The sequence below is a fragment of the Venustampulla echinocandica genome, assembly GCF_003357145.1.
Source record: "Venustampulla echinocandica strain BP 5553 chromosome Unknown scaffold_0, whole genome shotgun sequence".
Lineage (NCBI taxonomy): Eukaryota > Fungi > Ascomycota > Leotiomycetes > Helotiales > Pleuroascaceae > Venustampulla > Venustampulla echinocandica.
In genome coordinates, this window is record NW_022474205.1 from 5,624,518 (window position 1) to 5,646,845 (window position 22,328).

Below are 22,328 nucleotides of genomic sequence, written 5' to 3' on the forward strand. Positions count from 1 at the left end.
TGTAATCATATAATAACGCAACAACAAGAGTTCAACGGAGTCTTCGCGCCTCGGGCCTGGAAATTACAGTTACAATGCGAATACGGCCGAGCTCCATCTCATTCTTCAAATTTGTCCAAGGAAACCGGGTTTATAACCCCGTAAGGTTTTTATATTCCAGTATCTGTCAGGAAGGAGAACGTTGATAAAGCGAGCATTTGTAGAGCCTGCGACGCGTCGAAGAGAGCCCCGATCAACTGTAGTATCGTTAAGTGGTTTATAAAGGCGTACTGGTAGCTCCATGGCACTGTACAAGCTGTGCAGTACACGCGGGCTCTGTTGCATGTTCCATATAGACATATGGAGTCTTCATTATTCGCTTTTAAATGTTGAAACGGTGCATTAGAACCGAGTATTCTTCCGAGGCTTCAATATTAGTCATACGTCCGCTTTTGAGGAAATGCTGGATATGGATCAGCCAGTATTAATCTCTATCGTAGATATCAAATTCTCAATGTACTTGGGGCATTATCCTCGTGTTATATTGCTTTGCGATGTGGTTTTCATGTTGGCAATTGGTCTTTGCCAGATGCTCCAACGTTCTTTCCCCCCCCCTTTTCGTTTTGTAGGCGAAACCCACATGTCCATTCCCAACATCAACGTAACTACTCTAAAGGCTCTACCTTCATTCCCACCGGCTTACTTCTCTACTTCTATGCTTCCCAAGAATCGTCAATAGTAATTGACGCAAACAAGTAGTAGACCTTCTCTACGCTCGTTTACCAATTTCATGTTGTCGTCGCCTCTCACCTTTAAAAGCTGGAGATTTAATATCACCAATGTGCTGACCGCTGAACGAGCGGTGACAACTGTATAAATTTGCCGGCGGATCTTTCATAGCCCCGGAAGCCCCCTTACTACCCGCAACCTTTCAGTTTCCCATTCGGCAATCGCAGCATCGCTTCACTTTCGCTGACCACCTACACCACAATCTCAACATCCTTTCAGTGCACGAGATACTCTTTCCTGATTGCATGAGCCCTATACACATTCAGTTACCACCGCTCTCTGAAATTACCAACCTGAGAATTGCACCAAGGTAATTTTGCACCCTCACAAGGGCGAGATCAGGCCAAATCAGATTCGGAGTTCAGGTACAAGGTACAAGGTCCAAATCAACTTCTATCTCAGAAGACAAATCTTGTAAGTAATCTGACATCTTTAAAACACTCGATTGATTGGTTCTCATTTAATTTTCAAAGCCATAGACCGCACTCCTCTCAGGTTCAAGCCACCAAATCAATCGTTCTCTCATCACAATGGCGGGTACTAGGTCCATTACGAAACTCCAGGCCCGTCAAAGACCATTGACCATAGCCTGCACTGGTTCGAAGGAGATTGATATCCAAACTTCCTCCCTTACCCTCTCAAACGATATAATGATCATGGATGGTGCGGAAGGCAAAGCCTTCAAGTCGTTGTCCCTCGAGGTACGTTCTTACATATAGCTCCTATATCACGGGTCCAGTTCACTTTGCCGATCTACCCCTACCTCTTCACCTATTCAGCCCCTTCAGTTGTTCTTGCTTGGCTTCTCTAGCAAAGCAGGGTAATTCCCCCCCCAATCATATGTTCGCCAAATCTCAGTATCGATGCATATCGCTCAGAGGTTATTTCAGACTACAAGTCTTCAGAAATTAGTTGTCTACCACATTGTTTTCAAAATTTGCGACCATCCAGATTCCAGCTAATATGTGCGCTCCATATAGCTCCATCAGTTGATCATGGAGTTTCTGCCAAATGACTCCGACGTTGCTAAATATGCCCGGATTTGCCACGCTGCCAGCGCCGCGGTCACCACCAGCGTCTGGCGCAAACGGTTTCTACGCAAGTATGACTATAGCGATGGTGAAACCAATCAGTCGCTCTTCAAGAAGTACAAATACAGACACATCGTTTCCAATGAGGTCACGATTTTCAACTTGAAGCAGTACGCAGGCCGGATAAGCAATGAAGCCCGTGAGACACAGTTGTTCAACCAGAAAAACTGGCTGGACCTTTTGCGGACCCTTATTATCGGTAAGCCTTGCCCTGACTACTGTACTCAGGGCTTGCTAATTCTTTATAGAATCCGATGCCAAAAGGGTTGTCCATGAAGGGGGACGAGAGACTATCGAAGGCCGAAATATCAAATTTATACGTGATATGACCTCTGACACAGGAAACGGCACATATATCGATATTATTGATGCCGTCCTTAATACTGAGAGCCACTTTGACGTTAAGGATATCGTGTCCGCCAAGGAGGACGGCACACTTGCCTTCGTTGTTCAATTGATCCTCACGCCAATATCTCTGCACCCAGACTTTTGCAATGCTAAGGTCTCTCACTTTGACTTGTCCCAAGCTCAAACTTACGCTACATCGGAAGCTCAACCAATATTCACTGGCAAATTCATGCAGAATGTCAATGTGCTGTGGTTATTGAATGTGGTTAACTTTTTTAAGTTTCACCTCAAGACTGTCGGAGAAGGCCTACTCTCACATGCATACAATTTCCTTCCGTCGGATCAGTATCCTCAAACATGGATTGGCCGAATCAAGGCGGGAACCCAGCCTCTGGGATCCTTTTGGAAAGGTTGTCATAGTGGGTGCTTCTTTTCCCATCATCGACGATTTTTGCTGATATATTATAGTGTATATGGACGAGAGCGAGCTTTTCAAGCTGAGGAATCATAGGGGCCAGGATAGCGGCATTTACTCGGATTCATTAGATTTAGGAGAGACGTTCCAGGTACTCCCGTATTCTTTTCATCTTCGATTTCGAAGCAAGCTGAAATTTCTAGGACATCGAAATCTCCTTCGATGAGAAACAATTTTCTTCGAAGGTGTGGCCCCCAGCCTTTGAAGGCTCCATCCCGAGCGATCCTTTCCGATCAACTACCTCCCCTCCGGCCTGTCGCCGTAGTAGACGTAACATGCCAACGGCTCCAGAGATCCTTAATTTCTATGGCATATCTGACGGAGATAAGACTGGATACTTTTATGGCCGCATCCATGGCATTCCGCATCAACAAGGGTTCCACGGCTTCCAGCGCATCACATTCGTCATGTTCTATTACCCAAAGCCAGGAGCTGTCGACAGTCAAATTGCTTATAGCTACGAAGGTTGTGTTCTCCCCGGTGGCCGCTGCATTGTTGGGAGATGGTGGGGCTTTTACGATGACCCGAAAGATGTGGCAACCATGTCCGGCCCCTTTATTTGGTGGAATGTCGACAGAGGTGCCATCGATGGTTGCTACGATCGAACTGATCCTATCAAATTCCTACAGAACTATTTGTAGTGAAAATGGAGCTGGAAGTTAAACGACGTCCTGGATTAGAAGTGCCTACCCCAATGGGTGTCTATAATCTCAGAAGACGTCGTTGGACATCGACCGCCGCTTGGAGTTTGTCGATAGCCTCTTTCCTTACATTGCCCAACATGTATGTCACATCAACCATACGCGCTCACCAGATACCACAGTACAAAAACCGCACATCTCGACTCGGCTCACATGGTCCGAAGTTCAAGAATTCAACGCGGCGTACGGTTTCTTGGCGATCTTCAGTCAGATTTATTTCCTGCAGGTACCTTATTCGACTTATCTTATTGCCGTCAAAACGCCCTCCAGCACATAAAATCTCATTTGATCCGCTTATTCTATTTTCGACCTTCATACTTCATGGCATGTCAACAGGGAAAATCAATTAAGGCTGGAAGGAATTGCAAGCAGGGAAGGTACAGCTGATTTGACCATGAACTGTCATGAACGTATTTAGATTAAAGGGATGCAGTTTGAAATTAAATAGAAAATAGAAAATCAATGATCGTTATTGATGGGTTGGATGTGACTTGAGACAATGGGTGAATATAATCCTAGCAAAATCTGGAAGGCAACGAGAGATAGGGAAAAGGTGGTATAAATGCCTTGCGTGGGATAAAGGTTTTCAATACTCATGATTTAAGAACTCAGTAAGAAGCTACGCGCTTTTCTTTCCATTCCCCACAACGCCATAAACAGTCTTCTGGGTCGGGATCGCTTTATTCCTCGATATTCTTCACACACTCCCAGTCGCCCTTCAGATTCTCCTTCCACAGACTAACTTTATTATCCCCAGCGCTCACAGCCAGCACATTCCCGCTCAAGCTCCAGCTCACTCTCCATAGGACATGTTCAAACTGCAACACCTTGCTGTTCCACAAGCCAGGATTACTAGGATCACTCGTCCAGATACGCACCGTCTTGTCCTGGCTAGCTGAAGCAATGTAGCTCTTTTGCAGTACTGTAGGGCTCCATGCTACGTCACGTACCCAATCGGTATGTCCCGTCAATGGCTCCCCGTCTTGCTTATAGCTTTGCGAGGCCTGATCGTAACTCCAAATCCTCAACACATTATCACTTCCACCAGTCACAAAACGTCTGACGCCCCCCTGCCCACCCGAACTGCTAACCAAGCTCCCCGGCGCGCTGCTCGGAGCCCACGATACCGAGTTGACACCAATACCGTGAGCTGGGAAAATCTTATGATCCATGGAGTTATCCTTGAATTCTAGGACGCTGACGCTGCCGTCCGAGGAGGCGCATGCGAGCAGGCAGCCGGACTCGTGAGGGGACCAAGAGATGATGTTAACGGATGCGGTGTGCAGGGCGAAGTCGAAGACCTTGGTCCAGGTGCTGCCTTGTTCGCGCCAGATAAAAACTTTGCCATCGTAGCCTGCGGAGGCAAGGATGTTACCGTATTTGGGGTGGGCCCAGGAGACGGACCAGACTGCTCCTTCGTGTCTGAGGAGGGTGCTGTGTTAGAGAGTATGTTTGAGGAAAACTAGATGATGAGGTGGACTCGAATTGTAGGTACCCTTTTAATGTTTCTGTCAACCGGTGCGATTCCCCTTCCACTTCAAAGATCTTGACGGTGCGATCGGATGAACATGTTGCCAGGCGGCGACCGTAGTAATCCAGTACTGCATCGTGCTAGTGGGGGGGGACAATCAGTATGAGTTCCAGTTTCTTGAGGGGGGATGCGCTTTGTATCAGAACACGATAGCTGGCCTTAGCAGCTCGATTTGGACTTGGGGGAGGTGAGAGGTACTGGTACTTACAATCATGTCATCGTGACCGGAATTGGAGATAACTTGTGCCATCTTGACACAAATTGGGCTGTTTGGTCAAGATGTATATGTGTATGTTGTGGTCGCGGAACTTGTTGATTGCGGCCAGGCTGTCGACAGTCGGTTGAGCTTCGGAGTTTAGTTTATCCGAAGGAGAAGGCTGAATGAACCTGTGCTTGGACCGTGGCGGGCCGTCAGGCGATGCTCACATGACAATCCTAAAATATAAGTAAATTAACTAAATTAAAAGTCGAATTTTAAATATTTAAGCCTAACTACAAATAAAGGAGTATTAGAAATATATATATATATACAGATTAGTATTAATAAGTGTTGAGTTTCGGCGATGCAAAAATCAGGATTTCGACGTATATGCTACATGTGGCAAATATGGCCCACTTTTACCTATATATAACTTGGACTTCTCTCCACCTCTATTACTAGAATCAATCAACTCTTTCTACCTGTTCCCAATACCTTAGAAACACTGGCAATAAGTCCGAATTAGACTTAATATAAGCTAAGCTTATATAACTAGATGAGTAGCTTATACTCTTGTAATTAGGTTAATCGTCCTTATCTATTAATCTTACATACCCTTTGACTATATCTACCTAGTACTTATAGTTACTACTTTGGACTATTCGTGACTTATAATCCTGACAAAAGGGATTAGGGAATGAATTGCCGATATTCAGAACTGTGACAGCACGAGGAACCATATGGCGAGAGGATTTCCACGTGGATAGGAGTTCCATGCTCAACTCAAATAATGTTCCAGTACCTGTAACTACGCACTACCACCTAACAGCCCCCAACTAAACGCAATCTATTTCTTTCAACTTGCTCAATATCAGCGCTATTTCAACCCTTCAACAAGACCCAAAGCAAATCATCAGCCCTAATCAGAAATTCAGAATAGCTACAGCCGTTTTATCGAGAAACCAACTACAGCAGCCGAACTGCATCACTACCTCAAACCACACCAAATAGCTGCCTAGTAGTGGGGGGAGCCGCTACCCCCTTCTATTCATGAGCGGGTTGTCCTAAGTTTTTAGAAGCACTCGTATGCGACGCGGTTACCGGAGATCCACCATTGGGATCCTGGAAATCGGCAATAAAGGAACCATCCTGACTCGCACGCGCCATGCCTCGTGAGTCCCCCGATGGGTGGTATGAGTAGCCAAGTAGGTTCTTGTTCGAGTCGGTGATGAGTCGTCCATACCCCACCGCATATCCTTTAGCCTGGCCTGGCTCATTTCCCCAAAACCTACGGAGTGTACGAGATATCTATGCGAGATGCGAGGACACAGTGCATCCGTTTGAGGCGCCCCACGAGCGTGGCGTTTGTGAGCATCGTATCAGAAGCCATGCCGCGATCGAGAAAGACTTGTGGACGGCCTAACACGAGACAGAAATGCCGGTCGCAGGATACAATTCGGAGCAACATGAGCTGTGGGCAAGCTTGTTTCTTTTCCTGGGGTCGACCGCTTGATCAGTGGAGGCCCATCAATTGCGCAATAATCATAGCTCTCCGGACCGCTATCTAACCTCGTGGCAGATTCCCCCCATTAGCCCGATACAAGCTCCCTATCATGACACACTCGAAGCCTTCGATACTACTGAGGAGCTCCTTGTTTGTTGTGACGAGACCGATAGCAGTGTCCGCCAACCGTTTCGCTTTTACCCGTGGACTGTAGTGGTCCCGACAGTTTATTTAACGTATGTAAATCGATATGGAGATGGTGCAGGAAAGTAGCAAGATAGAGCATGCGCCTTGCTATCAGCACAGGGTGTTTATTCGGTCCGGGCATCTCGGGCAAGTTCTCTGATTCTTTCTGGCTGCTCTGGTCGGCAACAATGTACGGGATGGTCATTTGATGGGAAACGATAGAGATATCATGAGCGCGAGCTTTAGATATCAGCTCGATATCCTCCCGTGCGGGTAAAGATCCGTGTAAGGCCTGGGATAGCTTCTTATATTTGCGCTCGATTTTTACCTCGCTATCACCTCAAGAAAAGATTTATATAGTCCTCAGGGCAGTAGTTAATTGACATGGGTTAGGAATGCCAGGGATAGGACAAGGGCTCCCACCATCCTCACATGTTGGGAGTGTGCCTCCACCCTCACATCGGGATCGTAGGCTCTATCTGGCGGCCCCTTTTCCTAGCAAAACAGGTTGAACCCTTCTCGGGGGGCTTAAACTCCTGTCTTACACACCTAGAGCCACGTCGCTGATAGCTGGTGTAGTAGCGTCGGAATTAGTGGTTGGCGAACCTTCGAGCATGAAGCTCGGCGGACGAAAATCTATGTCAGGGGGGTTAGTCAGCTTGTTGACATTAGTAACAGAGTTCCAGAACTAACCTGATAATGTCAGACCTATCCTTCCTTACAATTATGTTCCTATGATTATGTCTAGTACGATAAATAATATTGATTAAAAGTATAAAAAGTTAGTGTGGCTTCTATCAAGCCTTACTTTCGGAGTTTGGTTGGTTCCCTGTCCTCGCTTAAGCCCCTGAATGTCATCGAGATCGATTGCCTCAATTCTTACCTTCAACATAAGGACTAAAGTAGTTTATCTCATTGTATAATTTCCGTTAGTGCGTCTTAGCCACGATTCGTCTTCACCGCCAATTAGATGCTTGAGACCTTAGTTACCTATATGGCAGCTTAAGGTCACACTCGCAATAGGTGTCTCTGCGGTGGGAGTCTTCTTATTATCGGTTTATTTAGTAACTAGAATATATTTAAAGAGAAGGCTTTAAGATTTCAGGTGCTGTGTAAGTATCTCGCAGGCCTAGTGCCCCTATTTTGTTGTGGTTGGGATAACTCAAGACCTGGGATATCTTATATATACTAAGTCGTGGATAAAATTCCCGGATCGCACGCCCGGGAGCTGTTATGTTAGGGTTAATAAATTCGAAACGCATCTACCTAAACTTCTAGGTACTTTAGTATCTTCTTTTAATTTCCAGGAGTTGAGTTAAAAATGACACCCTACTTCTGGTCTAGTTGGATGATTGTAAGTTCGCAACATTAAATCGAGTATATATTATAAACCCTAGATTATAGGGAAAAGTTTATAGTATAATAGTAATATAGTATTGAAACTAGCTGTATTTTGCGCTCCATTTTCAACAATGTAAACCTCCAGGCCCCCTATCAAAAGTTTTCCTACTTCGGCTTCAACTTTCAGCAAGAAGCTCCCTCTTTATTTCTTCCCTCCGATTTGATGCTTTATAGGATTTTTTACTTGATAATATATTATATTATACTTTGCTCTATCATAGCTGAAGAATGCTAAGTCAGGTCAGTCTAGAATTTCGTGGAGTTACCCAAATTTCTCCCCATGCCTCTTCATCGGTATCGGCTAATGACGAATATCCGTGACTAGCTTAGGCTAGGAAAAGATTGTTGGATTGAGCGCGTAGTATAACCCTATAGCAGTTATTTAAGCGCTATAGTATACTCAATTAGAGAAATCAGGAGATTTTGAATTTCATGGAATCATATAGTGAGCCTTGATGAACGCTTCGACCTATTATCTGAATCAATATAGCGACTAAAGAAGCACGTGTTTTTATCGTTGGTTTCCGCTTTATCTAGCTCTCTACAGGCAACTACATGTCGATAGCGCAACTAACGGCGATAAACTGACTAGTTGTCCGGCGGCTCTTCTCAGAAACAAGTAGGAGAACAGCATTAGCAATATCGTCAATAGTGCTTACGCGCCTCTCTTCATTAGTCACCTCGACAAATAGGGCCATGAATGTATTTTTATTGATCGATGGATCTGCCACATTGGCAACACCATCGCCAATTATAACAGTATCGACGGGCCTAGTGCGACGGTGTTGATAGATATGCCGTGGCGCCGTCCAAGCTAATACTGTAGTTAGTGCCTTTCAAACATATTACTCCATTTTAGCATGAAAGGCCTGCCTCCCAAGCCCATGATGAAGTGAGAGAGTCTGTTTCTGCCTTTGTAACACCATAGACCCTGTGCTATTACCTGTATCTTTTTCGATTCTACTAATCCAATGCTGATGATACGACCTCCACGAGGCATCTTTCCCAAGTTGATGACTGCCTGGGTCATGAAGAGGGTCTCTATGCTAGTTCGACTATATTGTTAAGGTTTACTAGGACGTGGTAAGGCCAAAATTAAGGTGGCTAGCTAGCTACTATACCTACTTACAATGCTGGTATAGTCCTTAACTAGCCCACTGTTTTATCCTTGTTAGGGGCTATTCTAGCTTCTATAAGAACCTATATATCCTAACTATGTTTTACGGGCCCTGTTTTAGAACACGGACGTAGTATAAATCGGTATCAATATAATAATTTCTCTTGATCCTCTCTCATTATCTCCTTCTTGTCAATAAATATATAATAAGAGGCTCCGCCTGTCCTAGTTCGATATCAGACTATAGACCCACGATCAGGTAAACTTTGTCGCTGCCTTGCAGGTCACATTCACTGTCGCCGGGGGGCGAAAAACAACCTCGGCTCGGCAGATAATAATACCGATATCGTCGCAACCTCACAAAACAACTCCACGCCACAACATTCCCATTGAAAGAACAGGCCAGTAACAAGACTGGCATACTCCTTTCACCATGGCGGATAACATGTGTGGGCCATCAAATGCCCTGCAGAACTTCCAAAAGCACAGTACCGTCGATCGGACATTGCAACAGGACCGTCTTGTCCAGAGACATCCAACTTCACAAGTAAGCTTCGCCTCAACTTTCTTTGTTATATGCCAGACCGCCCATACTAACGAATCCCAAGGGCTTCAGGACCTCCAGTGCCAATACCGGTCTCCTAGACCCAGAATTCGAAGCCTTCCAAGCTGGCCACCTGCCTTTCGAAGCCCAAGGCTTGCGCCCACACCCACAAGGCTTCGTTGAAGCGCCCCAGACCTTCCAGCAACCTGGCGCGTCGGGATGGGCCTCGGATTTCCAACGCTTGAACATTTCAAACCCGATCCCTCAGCTACACCAACCGTTTAGATCGCAAGGACAAAATACAAAGGGGTGGCGTCAAGAATTCGTGCGACACCAGGGTGATGTGGCGGCGGATAGGAATATGCAACTCCCTGCTGGTCAGGCAGGGCCTTCATATCGATTCTCGTCTATGAATGGGATTAATATGGGCGGTCAACACATGGGCGGTCAGCATATGGGGGGATTTACGAGTGCGCAAGCACAGTCGTCTTCGATGGCGCAGGAGAGACAGCAGGAAGATGTGTTCGATGAGGCGGCGTTCGCGCGGGCATTTGAGGAGGCTGCCCAGCTGGAAGATGAGGTTGCACAACAAGGACTAGAGGCTGAGCAAGATGATTCTCAGGTGGATGGCATACAAGAAGCGGCAAGCCAACAACAACAAGGTCAACTAGGCGAAGAGATCCTACTCGATAAGTCTGCTGAGCGGCTCCTGGAATCAGAGGAGACTCTTACCACACAAGGGCTTATAGGCGCAGATCAGATCCATCACCCGTCAGGCACAAATTGGCAAACCCAACATCAACCTCAAGATCACGACGCGCTTGCTCGCACGGCGAGCCAGTTACTGGATAATGTACAGGATGACCAAAGCTCCAAGTTTCAGAACAGTAACTTTTTACGGTTGATGAGGCAGCTGAGGGATAAAGAGGTGACGGTTAAGGGAGATAAGATTGTTGGGACAAACATGGGCGAGGATGTGGATAGTCCTGCTCCAACCGAGGCCTTGGAAGCGTGATATGACATGACTCTATGGCCTGACTTTGGGTTGGATCAAAGGACTGAAATGAATGAATGACACGTCTAAGCGGTTTGTATTATACTCATGCCTAGTTCAAATATGCATGCATACATTGAGCTATGCAAATGCCAAAGAACTAATAGAAGATATAAATTCTCAATCTTTGGCTATCTTGTAGAGGCTAGTTCTGTTGAGAGGGTAATCTGGTTAAGAGGCCTTGGTGGAGTACAGGGGCAAAGCAGGTATGGAGGACTTAGGAGGGCCTAGTTGTATTTCGGACTTCAAAGCAATCAAAAGGAGCGCGGATGGAAGGCCGTAGGATAATGCTTGGAGCATGTATGAGTAGCCGTTTCAGTTGAAATGTGTGATTGTTTGAAGTCCTGCAAGCGGCGCTACAGTCTATTTTGTGCGCCATATATATATCTTTGACCAGCTAATCCAAAAACTCTAGTTACCCTTTCCATAGGATGACATCAATCCCAACTCATGAATCATTAGGGGCGTTTTTGAGAAGGGGGTACAAACGACTGCCCCTTCCTACTTGACCAGCCATCTAAACTTCGCTTAACACCAAGAGTCTTTTTCGTTGCCATCGAGCCATTGAGTATAGAGATACTGGTTGTGTGCATCGAAAGCGCTGGGCGGATAAGGGGTAGCAAAGGCGGCTTTGTGGTCAAACCAGCTGGGGTTTCTGGGGGATGGGGGCCATCTGGTATCACGGGCTGTGGCCTCGGTGGTGAGCTGGAAAGAAATACGTATTCGTTTCGACGTTGTGGTTCGGTTTCTGGGACTTGTAGGCGTGGTCGACTGCCTATCTGTGATGGTCCAAGACGATGTGCTGCAAGTGCGGGCGTAATACCAGGTCTTTCGCTGGTTGATGCTGCTATTCTGGGCCTATTGAAGCAATTGACTGTCTTTGGTGCCTGGGAGACCATCTTTGATTCCCTTGGGACTGTCGATTCTGTGGGGTGTAGCATAGCGGAGCTGAGGTCAGGTTGGGGTTTACCCACAAAGGCTAGTAAATTGCCTTGACCTTTAAGCACTTTGGCTTTGGTCTTTCCAGCTAGAATTTTCTCTTCAAGCTTCGGCACTCCATCCTGGATCAGTCCTTTCCCACCATTAATTGATTGCTCATTTAGCACTTCAAGATGTGATCCTGCGCTTACAAATCCCATAGTCGATGCTCTATCCATCGTAGTAGTATATGATGGCTTCCAATTCTGACCCGCGACACCCTCGATATTGCTCATAGATCGACCAAGCTCAACTCTTCGACGCTTGGGGGCTTGCTGTCCCAGGCTAAAAGTTGGAATCCCCATAAGAGAGTTAAACTTCGACTCGGCTTCTTTGCTGTCCTCGCCATCCACGGGAAATATGTCATCTTCAATACTGCGAAGTGAGGAGCATGATTCTGATATTGAGCTTACGGAGGGCAGGTCTCGTCGAAGAATTTGTGATATTGATTGGACGGTATGCGACCCAAGCGAGGGTCCTCTCTTCTCAAGAAGTCGAGTTGTCGATGGTGGGGCGAGAAAAGGTGATAGAGTTGCTGCCTCCCCGGAGGAACTTTTGAGCGGATAGCTCATATAAAGCAAAGCCTGCGCTCTTGTCATCGCCACATACAATAATCTTCGTTCTTCATCGCCATCCTCGGCTCTGGAATGAGGTATGGAGCCCTGATATGTCGCTGGAATGAAAACCACCGGCCATTCGAGACCTTTAGCCGCGTGGATTGTTGAAATTGTGACTTGCGCAATTGGCGCACCTTCCTCCTCGCTATTCTTCACTTCCGAAGCCAGTGCCACATTGGCAAGGAATCTCGATAAATAATTATCATCGTCCTCCTGCTTAAGACCCTCAACATGCGGAAGAGTCTCATCCTCATAGCCAGAAGTTACGAGGTCTTGAAAATCAGAAGCTTGCGTGATGAGCTCTTGGACGTTATCCCACCGCCCCTTATGGACGTCATCGTGGTGTACTTCCAACCACTTTTCATAATCTGTTTTCTCAATCACAAACTCTATGATTTCTGTTATCGTCGATCGCTCCTTGAGGGTCCCAGCTAACTTCTTCCCTCCAGTAATAATCATGTTGACCAGTTTTGAGAGTCCTTGCTCCGCTTGTTTCTGGAGCTTGATTGCTAGGGTTTGGTTGCCTTGCACAGACCTTAGTATCAGTGACCAGAGAGAGACTTTCCCTCGATTCGCTTCCTCTAACAAAAGCTTGATGGTAGCTTCTCCAATTCTTCTCGACGGAGTATTGATAATTCGAGCAAGGGCATCATTATTATCTGGCTGATTTATAACTCTTAAGTAGTCCAGGATGGTTTTAATCTCAACCCGATCATAAAATCGAAGGCCACCTGCTCTGTATCAACATTGGAAGCTGCAACTAGTGAGTTGGGCAAACTTACCAACCATCTTATAAGCTATACCCGCTTTCCCTAATGCAGTCTCGATGAGACGAGAGAGACTCGCAGACCGTAAAAGAATAGCGATGTCATTTAGATCTAGCAGATTGCCTGTTAGGCCACGACATCTTTGGATCTCCATGACAATCCATTCTGCCTCTTTGTAAGCCCCAGAAAGCTTGCGAAGCACAGGCCGAGTCCCAACAGTATGAGTAGGCATCAGTAACCTGGCCACACGGGATGTATCCTGCTCAATGACACCCAATGCAGCTAGCAATATAGACCCTGAAGATCGATAATTTTCTTCCAGTGCTATCGTAACCGTATCTGGATATTGTCGAAGCATACGCTTATAATTCTTTATCTCCGCCGCACGGAACCCATATATACTTTGATCGGGGTCCCCTACGATGGTGATACGTTTCCGCTCTGCGGCAAATAACCGCATAAGATCAAATTGTACCAGGTTTGTGTCTTGAAATTCGTCGATAAGTACTGCTTCGACATTTGATATACAGGAAGGGTGGCTGCGGAGGAGCTCGACACATCTCAGGAGTAGGTCATCGTAATCGAGAAGGTTCGAGATCTTCAAAGCAGCCTCATACTCTGTAAAACATATCTCGAACTCTTGTGCCTCGACCGATTTCGGAGTTTTTTGGCTTCCCGGGGGTTGGTCTCTTGATTTGTGACCGCTAATTCGATTTCGAGCGACCTTGGGATCTATCATGAATCGATTCCGTTTGATTATCCGCTTGATGATCGCGAGGGAGTCGGCGCTGTCCGCAATCCCAAAATCTTTTTTAATATCGATCAAATGCCCATATCGTGCTAAATATCGCCGCGCAATACTGTGGAAAGTTCCTAGTATAAGCTTCGACTCAAGTCCATTACCAATGAGCTTTCCAATCCGCTCTTTCATCTCCCGAGCAGATTTGACAGTGAAGGTTGCGACAATGATATTCCATGGCTGAAGACCTTGGGCCAGCAACCATGCCGTTCGTGAAGTCAACGTATGGGTCTTCCCGCTTCCAGGGCCAGCCAGGATAGCCAATGTATCTGCAGCTGACGAGACAGCAGCATGCTGGGACGAGTTGAGGTTGGCGAGGATGCCATTGATGTCCATTATTTTGAGCGCGCTGACACCCAAGTGGAGGCGTTTTATGCACGTTGGGCATGGGATCTGGCCCCAGAATAGCTGCTAATCGATAATTGTGGTTGCTCGATAGGCGCATTGGTAGACGATGGTGGAGGTTGATGAAGTCTTGCGAGACGCGACGCGACGCGGCGGTGGATTTTGCTTCGCGTGAAACGCTCGCTGTCACATGGATTGCTACTTTCCAATCTCATCTCGTACCAACGCTCCTACTTGACGCCTACTCTTCCTGAACAATCCTGCGACTGCCCGGCACGATTTCCTATGTGTTCTCGGTGATCGATATATCAATAACTGTCGACTGCTGCAGCGTTAAACCACTTCCACTCATGTGGAGCTTGAAGGCCATGCTACTCCCCTATTCCTGTTCATAGGCCATGGGATGAAATGGCTATGGACTATTTGAAGAGTAGATTTATATATGTAGGTAAATATGTACTCTCACAGTTCATCAGCGGCTTCCCTTGTCCTCCAGGGAACAGTTCGTAGCTGGGAAGCTATTCTCTCATTGACATCACCCAACTTCACCAGCGAAATTATAAAAGAGAATTGTTGCATATGATCCGTGTTTCCCATAAGTGTCGCGTCCTTCATCCCATTTAAGCTAAAAGCCACGACAAGAACGTAAGCTGGTATGACCTGGAAGCTGCGTGAGCCTTTGCATAGATATCCATCCCCTGGACAAATCCAATTTTCTTTGGCTCCCAACCCAAGATCAATCTCGCTCGCGCTGAAGAACCATTTATAGACGTGCACATCGCCTTTGCCATCCTATCATCCCCGACGCCAACGAGCTTTACTTTTCCTTTAAACCCAAGCTCCTTCGCAGCAGACTCTGAAATGTCTCTCATACTCTCTTGGCTCGTTACCAGATCGAAGACGGGATACAGATGATTTCTGGAGACGGAAGCCAGTTTGTCTATAGCTGCGTGGAGCCCAGATGCTACATCAATCGCATGGACAAGTCCTGGTCGACTATGTGGTTCCGCAGGAAGGGAGACGGATGTGGCACCGGAGCGTACAGCCTTGCTGATGGGTTTGAAGAACCTCGACCAGTTCGGGTGGGCGTATCCATATACCAACGCTGATCGCATGACCATGACGGCGAGCACGTCGGAGACGTCCACAACATCTTGCTCAAATTTCGGGAGCCACGATATCCGCTGAGCGGGTGGTTTCCGCGAATTTGGAAGTCCGATGGGGAATATATCTTCGTCCGGCTTGTTGCTATCGCGAGTAACCCCAATCCCTGAGCAGTAGATGAACCCGAGTTTCGTAATCTCCTTTCCGGCATCAGAAGCAGTAGCTAGACGAGCTCTTCCGAGTCTCTTTAGCTCCGCGAGCAGAGCTTGTAGCGGAAAAGCTAGGGCACCGACGACACCGACGACTACATTGATAGAATGCGCTTCGATTCCTTCCTGAATTTTCGCATTGTTAAAGAGGTCGCCTGGAATTGAGATGACCCCTAGAGGCCGAGCTCTTTCTGGAGTTTGTGCTAGGCAGTACACACAGTGGTTGCCGGAGCGAGGCAACGACTTGTAAAGAGTTTGGCTAGTGGGGCTTGCTGCTCCGAGGATGAGGATGTTAACCATGATGATATTGTTTTGTGAGGGATCCTCGTGTTATTTGGATGGGGTTAAAAGGTGTAGATGTTACTATGGTATTAAGAGCGGTTCGCAAAGGTTTGGTTTCTTGAGCGAGGTTGGTGTGGTAAATCTTGTTTGGTTTTTTTCTTTTGAAGCTTTGAGTTGTAACTCCTAAAGTGAGGAGAGATGCGATGTTTTGGAATAAGTCTAACATTTTCAAAGGCAAACGATACTATCCTTCGGACGTCTTATCAAGGTCAAACTCCCGTTCCTGAGCAAGACCCAATCATATAAAGGATGTGCAGGTTACGGTTCGGTGTTCGTCACATCACCTTCTTGTGGCACGCACCTATACGAATAACCCGAGTTTATTTCCTACGGGCTGTCTCATTGACATCAGTTTCTAACTCCCCACGCCATGGACTTTGCTTTCAACTTAGCGTTCCCGGCGAGCCAAGTCGCCAAGCAATAGGCAAATGCTTAACACCCCCATCACTGACACGGAGACTTAAGCGGTATAACTTTTTAGTCGGTGGACCTTTTGCTAATGTATTTGCATCTAACTACAGAGCTTTAAATCACAATACAAAGAAGTGCTTACCATTGCCTCATTCCAAGGCCCACTGTTGCTAAGTACCTATCCTTCCAAAGAATACTCCCCAGTATGGCTCCCCATCTTCACCAACCTTTCTCTCATACCCTCGGCCCTCTTCCTCTCACCCTCATCAAGCCCGCTCAAGTCTATCTGGCCAACCCACTCGCCAATGCCATGCTGTAGGACATTCCTGGCCCTCAGATTGCTCCCTTCAACATGTCCCATACTTCCATGCAGCGTCATCCTCTCAACCTTACTATTATACGCCCCTCGATGGAAAATATTGTTGTTATAAAATACCACATCGCCCGCCTTCATCTGGACCTTAATCTCGTCAGGAATTCCCTTCTCCTTGGGTGCAGCATTTCTCTCCACGTCGGTTCTCGCCCGGGTATGACTTCCCGGGACCACAATCAAACTCTCATCATCGAACAAGGCCAAATTCCACTGCGCATGCCACGCCGGTTCCTTCAGCCGCTCGACTTCCTCCTCGGCAGTCGCAGTCGCCGGAATATCATCCCGATGCCACACCAGCTCAAAATCATGGTCTGGCCGAACCAATAAATTAAACAGCTCCAGCACCAAGTCCTCATCCTCACATTGTAATAGTTCCTTGATCACATCGATAATCGCCGAGGAGAAGTAGTTCTTGATAAAAGTTTGTGCGTGTGGGAGAGATGGATGCATCAGGAACTGCACGCCCCATATTCCGTCCGCAGCTGGGTTCGCGCCTGGTTCAATCTTCCAGGGCGGGAATTGCTTAGGCAATGTGCGGACATATGGCCAGGAGCCGGATCGTGCAAAGGAGATGACATCTGTAGCGGCAGCTCGGAGAGTTTCAAGCTGGGAAGGGGTGAGGAGGGACGGGATAAGGACGAAGCCGTCACGTGTTAGGGATTCGAGATAGCTTTCTTTATTGGAGCCCATTGTGAAGAATTGGTAATGGCGAGTGGTAGATTTTAGGTGACTACGGGCGCAAGAGCGTAGTTTTCGCGTTTCGTGACCTGGGGTGTTGTGTTGTGAGATATTTGAGCTTGGCAGTTGTATATGTATTTCTGATAAATATATGCTGACGTTGCTTTCAGCCTTTCTAAACAGCCTCGAGCTCCAGATCCAATGTAGAGTACTCGTTACATGTCAGGTGATGGAACCGATCGACAGTGATGTTACAGATAGAGCAACATTATTATAGACCGTATCAACCCATCGTTAGCATCGTAGGATGGAGACGTAGTAGGTGCATGTAACGTAGCAAGCCGAGTATATAAGAAATGCGGGTTTGGGTTGTTGATTGTAGAGTAGATTGGTAGATTGGGGCGGGAGGAACCGACGTCGGTTTGATGCTCACTCCAGAAGTGGGGAAAGGCTGTCGTGTTCCGCGGCGGGGGTAAAGCTTCTATGCACGTGCTGCTTCGCCCCTTTTTTGAAAGACACTACCACTACTATACCTACCGAGTATACAGGTTCTCTCTATTGTAAGTAATTAGGTACCTAGGTACTGTAAGTTGGAAGACTATAGGGGACATTGATACTGGGCGGAAATGTATTTTTATTGAGCCCTAAAATGTTCATTTGGCCCATATTATACGCTCTAATCTCGTGTTCATCAACCCTGATTTAACCCCTATTTAAATTGGTAGGCTTTTCTCCACGCCTTTTTATATAGATATTGTCCATCAATGGCCGATAACCTTAATTCCACTTGGCAAGCCGAATACCTGGGTGTTGTCTTCATACAGACACTTCGAGGTTGTGACATGCTCATGCTCCGACTCGGTGAGGCATTTATCTGAGCGCTGGTTCTTGATGTTTCCGGAGTACAAGTAATCCCATTGCTGGCCGATAAGCCCTCTGTTGCATAGTGCGATCTGGACCCCCCCGTTATGGCCCCATTCCGTGAGACAACTATGCGGGCTAGAAAGGGGTCTAATGGTGGAATCATCCATCGTTTGCCATACTTGTCCATCGGCCGCGGTGGCATTAGCGAAGCGTAAGCCGTCCCGGGTGTAAGTCAAGGTTGTGAGCGAAAATGTGTTGAAAACCATGCCTGTTGGAATGGGACTACCCACGTTGCGAGGAAGTGAAAGCCGGAAGATAGCAGTGCCATGGGAAGGGACATGGGCCGCCGTGACTTCATCTGAAACAGTCTTCTTGTCACCGGTCCAGAGATCTTTAACCACTGCATTCCTAGCAGAGCCAACACCTAGCCTCTCAAATGACACGCTTAGGCTATCCGTCTCGTCGCCACGATTGAAGATCGTGACTAGTCGATCTCCATTAGCAAGATTCTTTGTCAATACATCCCACTTCCCATCTTGGCTGACAAGAGTAGACTGAAGGGTAAGAGGATCTTGATTCACAGCGATGATATCCTTGTTCGTGAGGTATTTCAACTCCTCGGCCTTCAAGTTCAGCATCGAAGCACTAATGATCAGAGGTGCAGAGAGGGCCGACCAGATAGCGAAATGAGATTTCTTTTCCTCCAGATTGTAATCAAAGTGATCGACATTCAGGAAGTCGGGGTCATTGTAATAACCAGGCTTTTGGTATCTCGCCAATCGCACTTCCTGGCCGTAATTGAACATGATGCTATCCCATCCCGTGATATCGGGCCAGTAGCTTGTCGAGTTGAAGACCAGTGTGTCTCGAGAGTGCCGTGCTAACTGCCCATATTCGGGAACCCAACCCATGACGCTGTACCAATCCGTGAGATTGCTGGCCTCAGCAAAATATGCTGGCGCTGACTCAGAAAAGACCATGGGCGATTTCATTTTGCTGAGGATATCGTGCCAGTGGCCGTAGACCTTTTTGTACTCTGCTTCAGTGCCTGTTGGCATATTGCAACCATCCAATTTGAGATACTCAAATCCCCAAGAGGCAAAAGTCTTCGCATCTAGCTCTTCATAGCCGAAGGCGCCTGGGTAACCGCCGCAACTCTTTGTTCCGGCATCAGTATAGATTCCTGGGATAAATCCAAGACCCTTTAGAGTCTTTGTCAACCAAGGAAGGCCATGTGGGAATTTTTCTGCATCCCAAACCATCGACCCGTTGGCCGCTCGCTCCATCGTGCTCCAGCAGTCGTCCAGGTTGATACGGTTATACCCGGCGGCCAGTAACCCATTTTTAATCATGGAATGTGCTGTATCAATGAAGAGGGTTTCGTTCAGGCCACACATAACAGCAGCCCAATTATTGTAACCTTGATATAAAATGAGAAAACATATCATGAATGGGGGAGGGCTACTTGCCCATTGGTGGTGTCGGTTGGAGGACAGAAGCAGAGGAGAACTGGGATGCTATTGCTGCCGCTGCAAGCAAGTGTTTCACGAAATGGACAGCCATCATGATTACGCAATTGAGTTGGTGCAAGTATGACGCTATAAACAATGGATTCAGGGGTGAATTGCCAACAGAAAAAGGCAGATATCCTCCGTTTAAGAATAAATCGCAAGAGAAGTGTTCAGCTCACGCGACTGACGTGCTTTCTGATTGCTGCAGCATCCACAATACTTATCTAAACACAGTACAAGGACTGAATCCGGCGACGGATTAACATTTGCCGTCGTAGATAGCACCCCGCCTCGCAGGCACTTCTCGTAATGCCTCCTCCATGCAGGTCGATCGACTCTAGGATTAGGACGGGAAGGCAGGATGGGAACCCAAGATTGAAACGTTACTCTGCCCTGTGCAAATACAGTATATCGGGGATTTTTAATTTTTGGTCCAGCTATATCCGTAGGCTTCCCTTAGTCGAAATCGCTGGATTTCTAAAATGTTGGTGTTGATAGTGGTCCACGCCGAACTTAGCGGTGCCAACGGATGTGGTGTGGCCTCAGGGCCACGGCAACGGTTCTCGCACCACTGCCGGATCATCGAAATCTTGCTCGACTCGGTTTCATGTTTCATCATCTCGCATTTAATTCATAACTCCTTAGCCTCACATCATAGAGATCCAGATCTAGATGCCCTCGTCACAGGATTCCATGATGGGCGATCTCGCGCACTCAAATTTGGGGCGATAATCTATCTCAAGTCCTTCTGGCCGGGGTTTTGATTTCAGCCTCTGCGTAAGGAACCATTTGCTGAATGGATGAAAGTTCACCCCTAAATTCAGCCTGAGTGCCTTTGTATATTTCTCTTGGTGCCGACGCGTGGTCGTAAATATTCGTCAGTGATGTATAGCCATGGCGACGACTCCTGCTGCCGCCAAGGATCGGTATGCTATTTTCTACTTGTATACAGGTGTTGATTTGGAGGTGCAGTTGTAACTTGCACTTTTTTCAAGTAACGTTCTCTCACCAGGCTCTGTAAAGACCGTCACGATGGTGAACCCTTATATTTTTCTCCCATTATATCTATATCCCATAAATTCATCTTGGGAGGGCGTCATACAATCCGCTGTGCAATACCCCGATGTTAATTTTCAGATTGTCGTCGCGCCAAACTTGGTGAATGTCATTCCCGATCAAAACTATATCGAAAATCTCCAGGCGCTCAACAACCTCACAAATGTGCGGACTTTGGGTTATGTTCCCACCAATTGGGCCACGCGAGACATGGCGACCGTCGAGCAAGAGATCGATTGCTATGCAGCCTGGGCCAACTATACCGAAGCAAATATCCGTGTGTCTGGTATCTTCTTCGATGAAGCTCCATCAGCGGCGAACAGCGACAACCTGAGTTACATGGGAAATGTAACTTCATACGCAAGAACAGCACTGGGTCCTGGGACGGACCACATGACGTTTAACCCAGGCGTGTTTGTTGATCCTGCCTGGTACAAGATTGCGGATGAAATTATAATATTCGAAAATACCTGGGCCGCCTTCAACTGGTCGAAGCTGAACGAGCTTTCTTGGGATCTGATGAACCAATCCGTCTTTCTGGTATATAATTTTACGGGCAGTACCAAGGACCAAAAAGACCTCGTTCGCAACCTTACGGACTCGAATGTCGGAGGGTCATTTATTACGACACAAGACGGATACACATCGTTGTCGACTTTGTGGCCACAATTTGTCGAATCAATGAATGACGTGACAAGTAGCGATTTCACAGGCAGGGACGACGATGGTGATGACTGCGACGATGACGACGACGACGACGATGAGGATGATGATGGGGACGACGACGACGACAATGGGGACGACGGCGACGACGACGATGGAGACGACGATGAAGACCAAGAAGACTAACGTGGGGTCTCCTGTTTGATTTAAGCACAAGCGCACTGTGTATATAGATGGTGGGGGCTTTGGGGGGTTTTCATTTGCATATGCATATAGGATTTGGACCAGACCAAATATCAAAATGGGAATTGTGCCACCATCCCCGATACATGAAGCACTCCTTACCAATGTTGCGTACTACGGAGTAGCCAAAATTGATTTGAAACGAAAACAATTATTACATTATTCAGCAAACTAGTATCAGATTATATTATTTCAGGAGGTGGGGCTCCTGTCCCTATCGCCACCTACCGTCCTGATTGATTGCTTGGCATCGGTCGAGACCGCTGCGTTTCCAAATTTGCGGCAATGATTGGAGGCCGAGTATTATTACTTCACGGAGGACTCGAGTAGTACAATAATAAAATGGCAGGTCCAGTATTTGTGTAAGCCGATGTTTACCCGTGTCAAGCACAAAAAGTACGTACAATCCGGAAAGAATTGCCGCTACGCCACGGAAGGACGTACGCATC

The 22,328-nt window shown here is 47.1% G+C and overlaps 8 protein-coding genes across 8 annotated transcripts; 3 read left to right on the forward strand and 5 right to left on the reverse strand.

Moving 5' to 3' along the window:
* Nucleotides 1-1,298: 1,298 nt before the first annotated feature.
* Nucleotides 1,299-3,323, forward strand: BP5553_01734 (uncharacterized protein; the record flags this gene model as incomplete). Its single annotated transcript, XM_032010357.1, has 5 exons — nucleotides 1,299-1,469; nucleotides 1,749-2,058; nucleotides 2,108-2,626; nucleotides 2,676-2,773; nucleotides 2,826-3,323. The coding sequence occupies 5 exons, from the start codon at nucleotides 1,299-1,301 to the stop codon at nucleotides 3,321-3,323; spliced, it is 1,596 nt and encodes a 531-aa protein (XP_031874411.1).
* Nucleotides 3,324-4,063: 740 nt separating this feature from the next.
* Nucleotides 4,064-5,164, reverse strand: BP5553_01735 (putative SEC13-protein transport protein; the record flags this gene model as incomplete). The annotated part of the gene is made up of 3 exons (XM_032010358.1): nucleotides 4,064-4,805; nucleotides 4,879-4,994; nucleotides 5,123-5,164. 3 exons carry the CDS (start codon nucleotides 5,162-5,164, stop codon nucleotides 4,064-4,066), a joined length of 900 nt encoding a protein of 299 aa, XP_031874412.1.
* A 4,590-nt stretch (nucleotides 5,165-9,754) lies between these two features.
* Nucleotides 9,755-10,880, forward strand: BP5553_01736 (uncharacterized protein; the record flags this gene model as incomplete). Its single annotated transcript, XM_032010359.1, has 2 exons — nucleotides 9,755-9,868; nucleotides 9,930-10,880. The coding sequence occupies 2 exons, from the start codon at nucleotides 9,755-9,757 to the stop codon at nucleotides 10,878-10,880; spliced, it is 1,065 nt and encodes a 354-aa protein (XP_031874413.1).
* A 497-nt stretch (nucleotides 10,881-11,377) lies between these two features.
* BP5553_01737 (p-loop containing nucleoside triphosphate hydrolase) lies at nucleotides 11,378-14,416 on the reverse strand (the record flags this gene model as incomplete). The annotated part of the gene is made up of 2 exons (XM_032010360.1): nucleotides 11,378-13,245; nucleotides 13,297-14,416. The coding sequence occupies 2 exons, from the start codon at nucleotides 14,414-14,416 to the stop codon at nucleotides 11,378-11,380; spliced, it is 2,988 nt and encodes a 995-aa protein (XP_031874414.1).
* Nucleotides 14,417-15,045: 629 nt separating this feature from the next.
* BP5553_01738 (uncharacterized protein) lies at nucleotides 15,046-16,038 on the reverse strand (the record flags this gene model as incomplete). The annotated part of the gene is made up of 1 exon (XM_032010361.1): nucleotides 15,046-16,038. One exon carries the CDS (start codon nucleotides 16,036-16,038, stop codon nucleotides 15,046-15,048), a length of 993 nt encoding a protein of 330 aa, XP_031874415.1.
* Nucleotides 16,039-16,669: 631 nt separating this feature from the next.
* BP5553_01739 (Phytanoyl-CoA dioxygenase) lies at nucleotides 16,670-17,554 on the reverse strand (the record flags this gene model as incomplete). The annotated part of the gene is made up of 1 exon (XM_032010362.1): nucleotides 16,670-17,554. The coding sequence occupies one exon, from the start codon at nucleotides 17,552-17,554 to the stop codon at nucleotides 16,670-16,672; it is 885 nt and encodes a 294-aa protein (XP_031874416.1).
* Nucleotides 17,555-18,303: 749 nt separating this feature from the next.
* BP5553_01740 (Alpha-galactosidase) lies at nucleotides 18,304-19,758 on the reverse strand (the record flags this gene model as incomplete). Its single annotated transcript, XM_032010363.1, has 1 exon — nucleotides 18,304-19,758. The coding sequence occupies one exon, from the start codon at nucleotides 19,756-19,758 to the stop codon at nucleotides 18,304-18,306; it is 1,455 nt and encodes a 484-aa protein (XP_031874417.1).
* Nucleotides 19,759-20,811: 1,053 nt separating this feature from the next.
* Nucleotides 20,812-21,822, forward strand: BP5553_01741 (Uncharacterized protein; the record flags this gene model as incomplete). Its single annotated transcript, XM_032010364.1, has 2 exons — nucleotides 20,812-20,843; nucleotides 20,913-21,822. 2 exons carry the CDS (start codon nucleotides 20,812-20,814, stop codon nucleotides 21,820-21,822), a joined length of 942 nt encoding a protein of 313 aa, XP_031874418.1.
* Nucleotides 21,823-22,328: the final 506 nt, after the last annotated feature.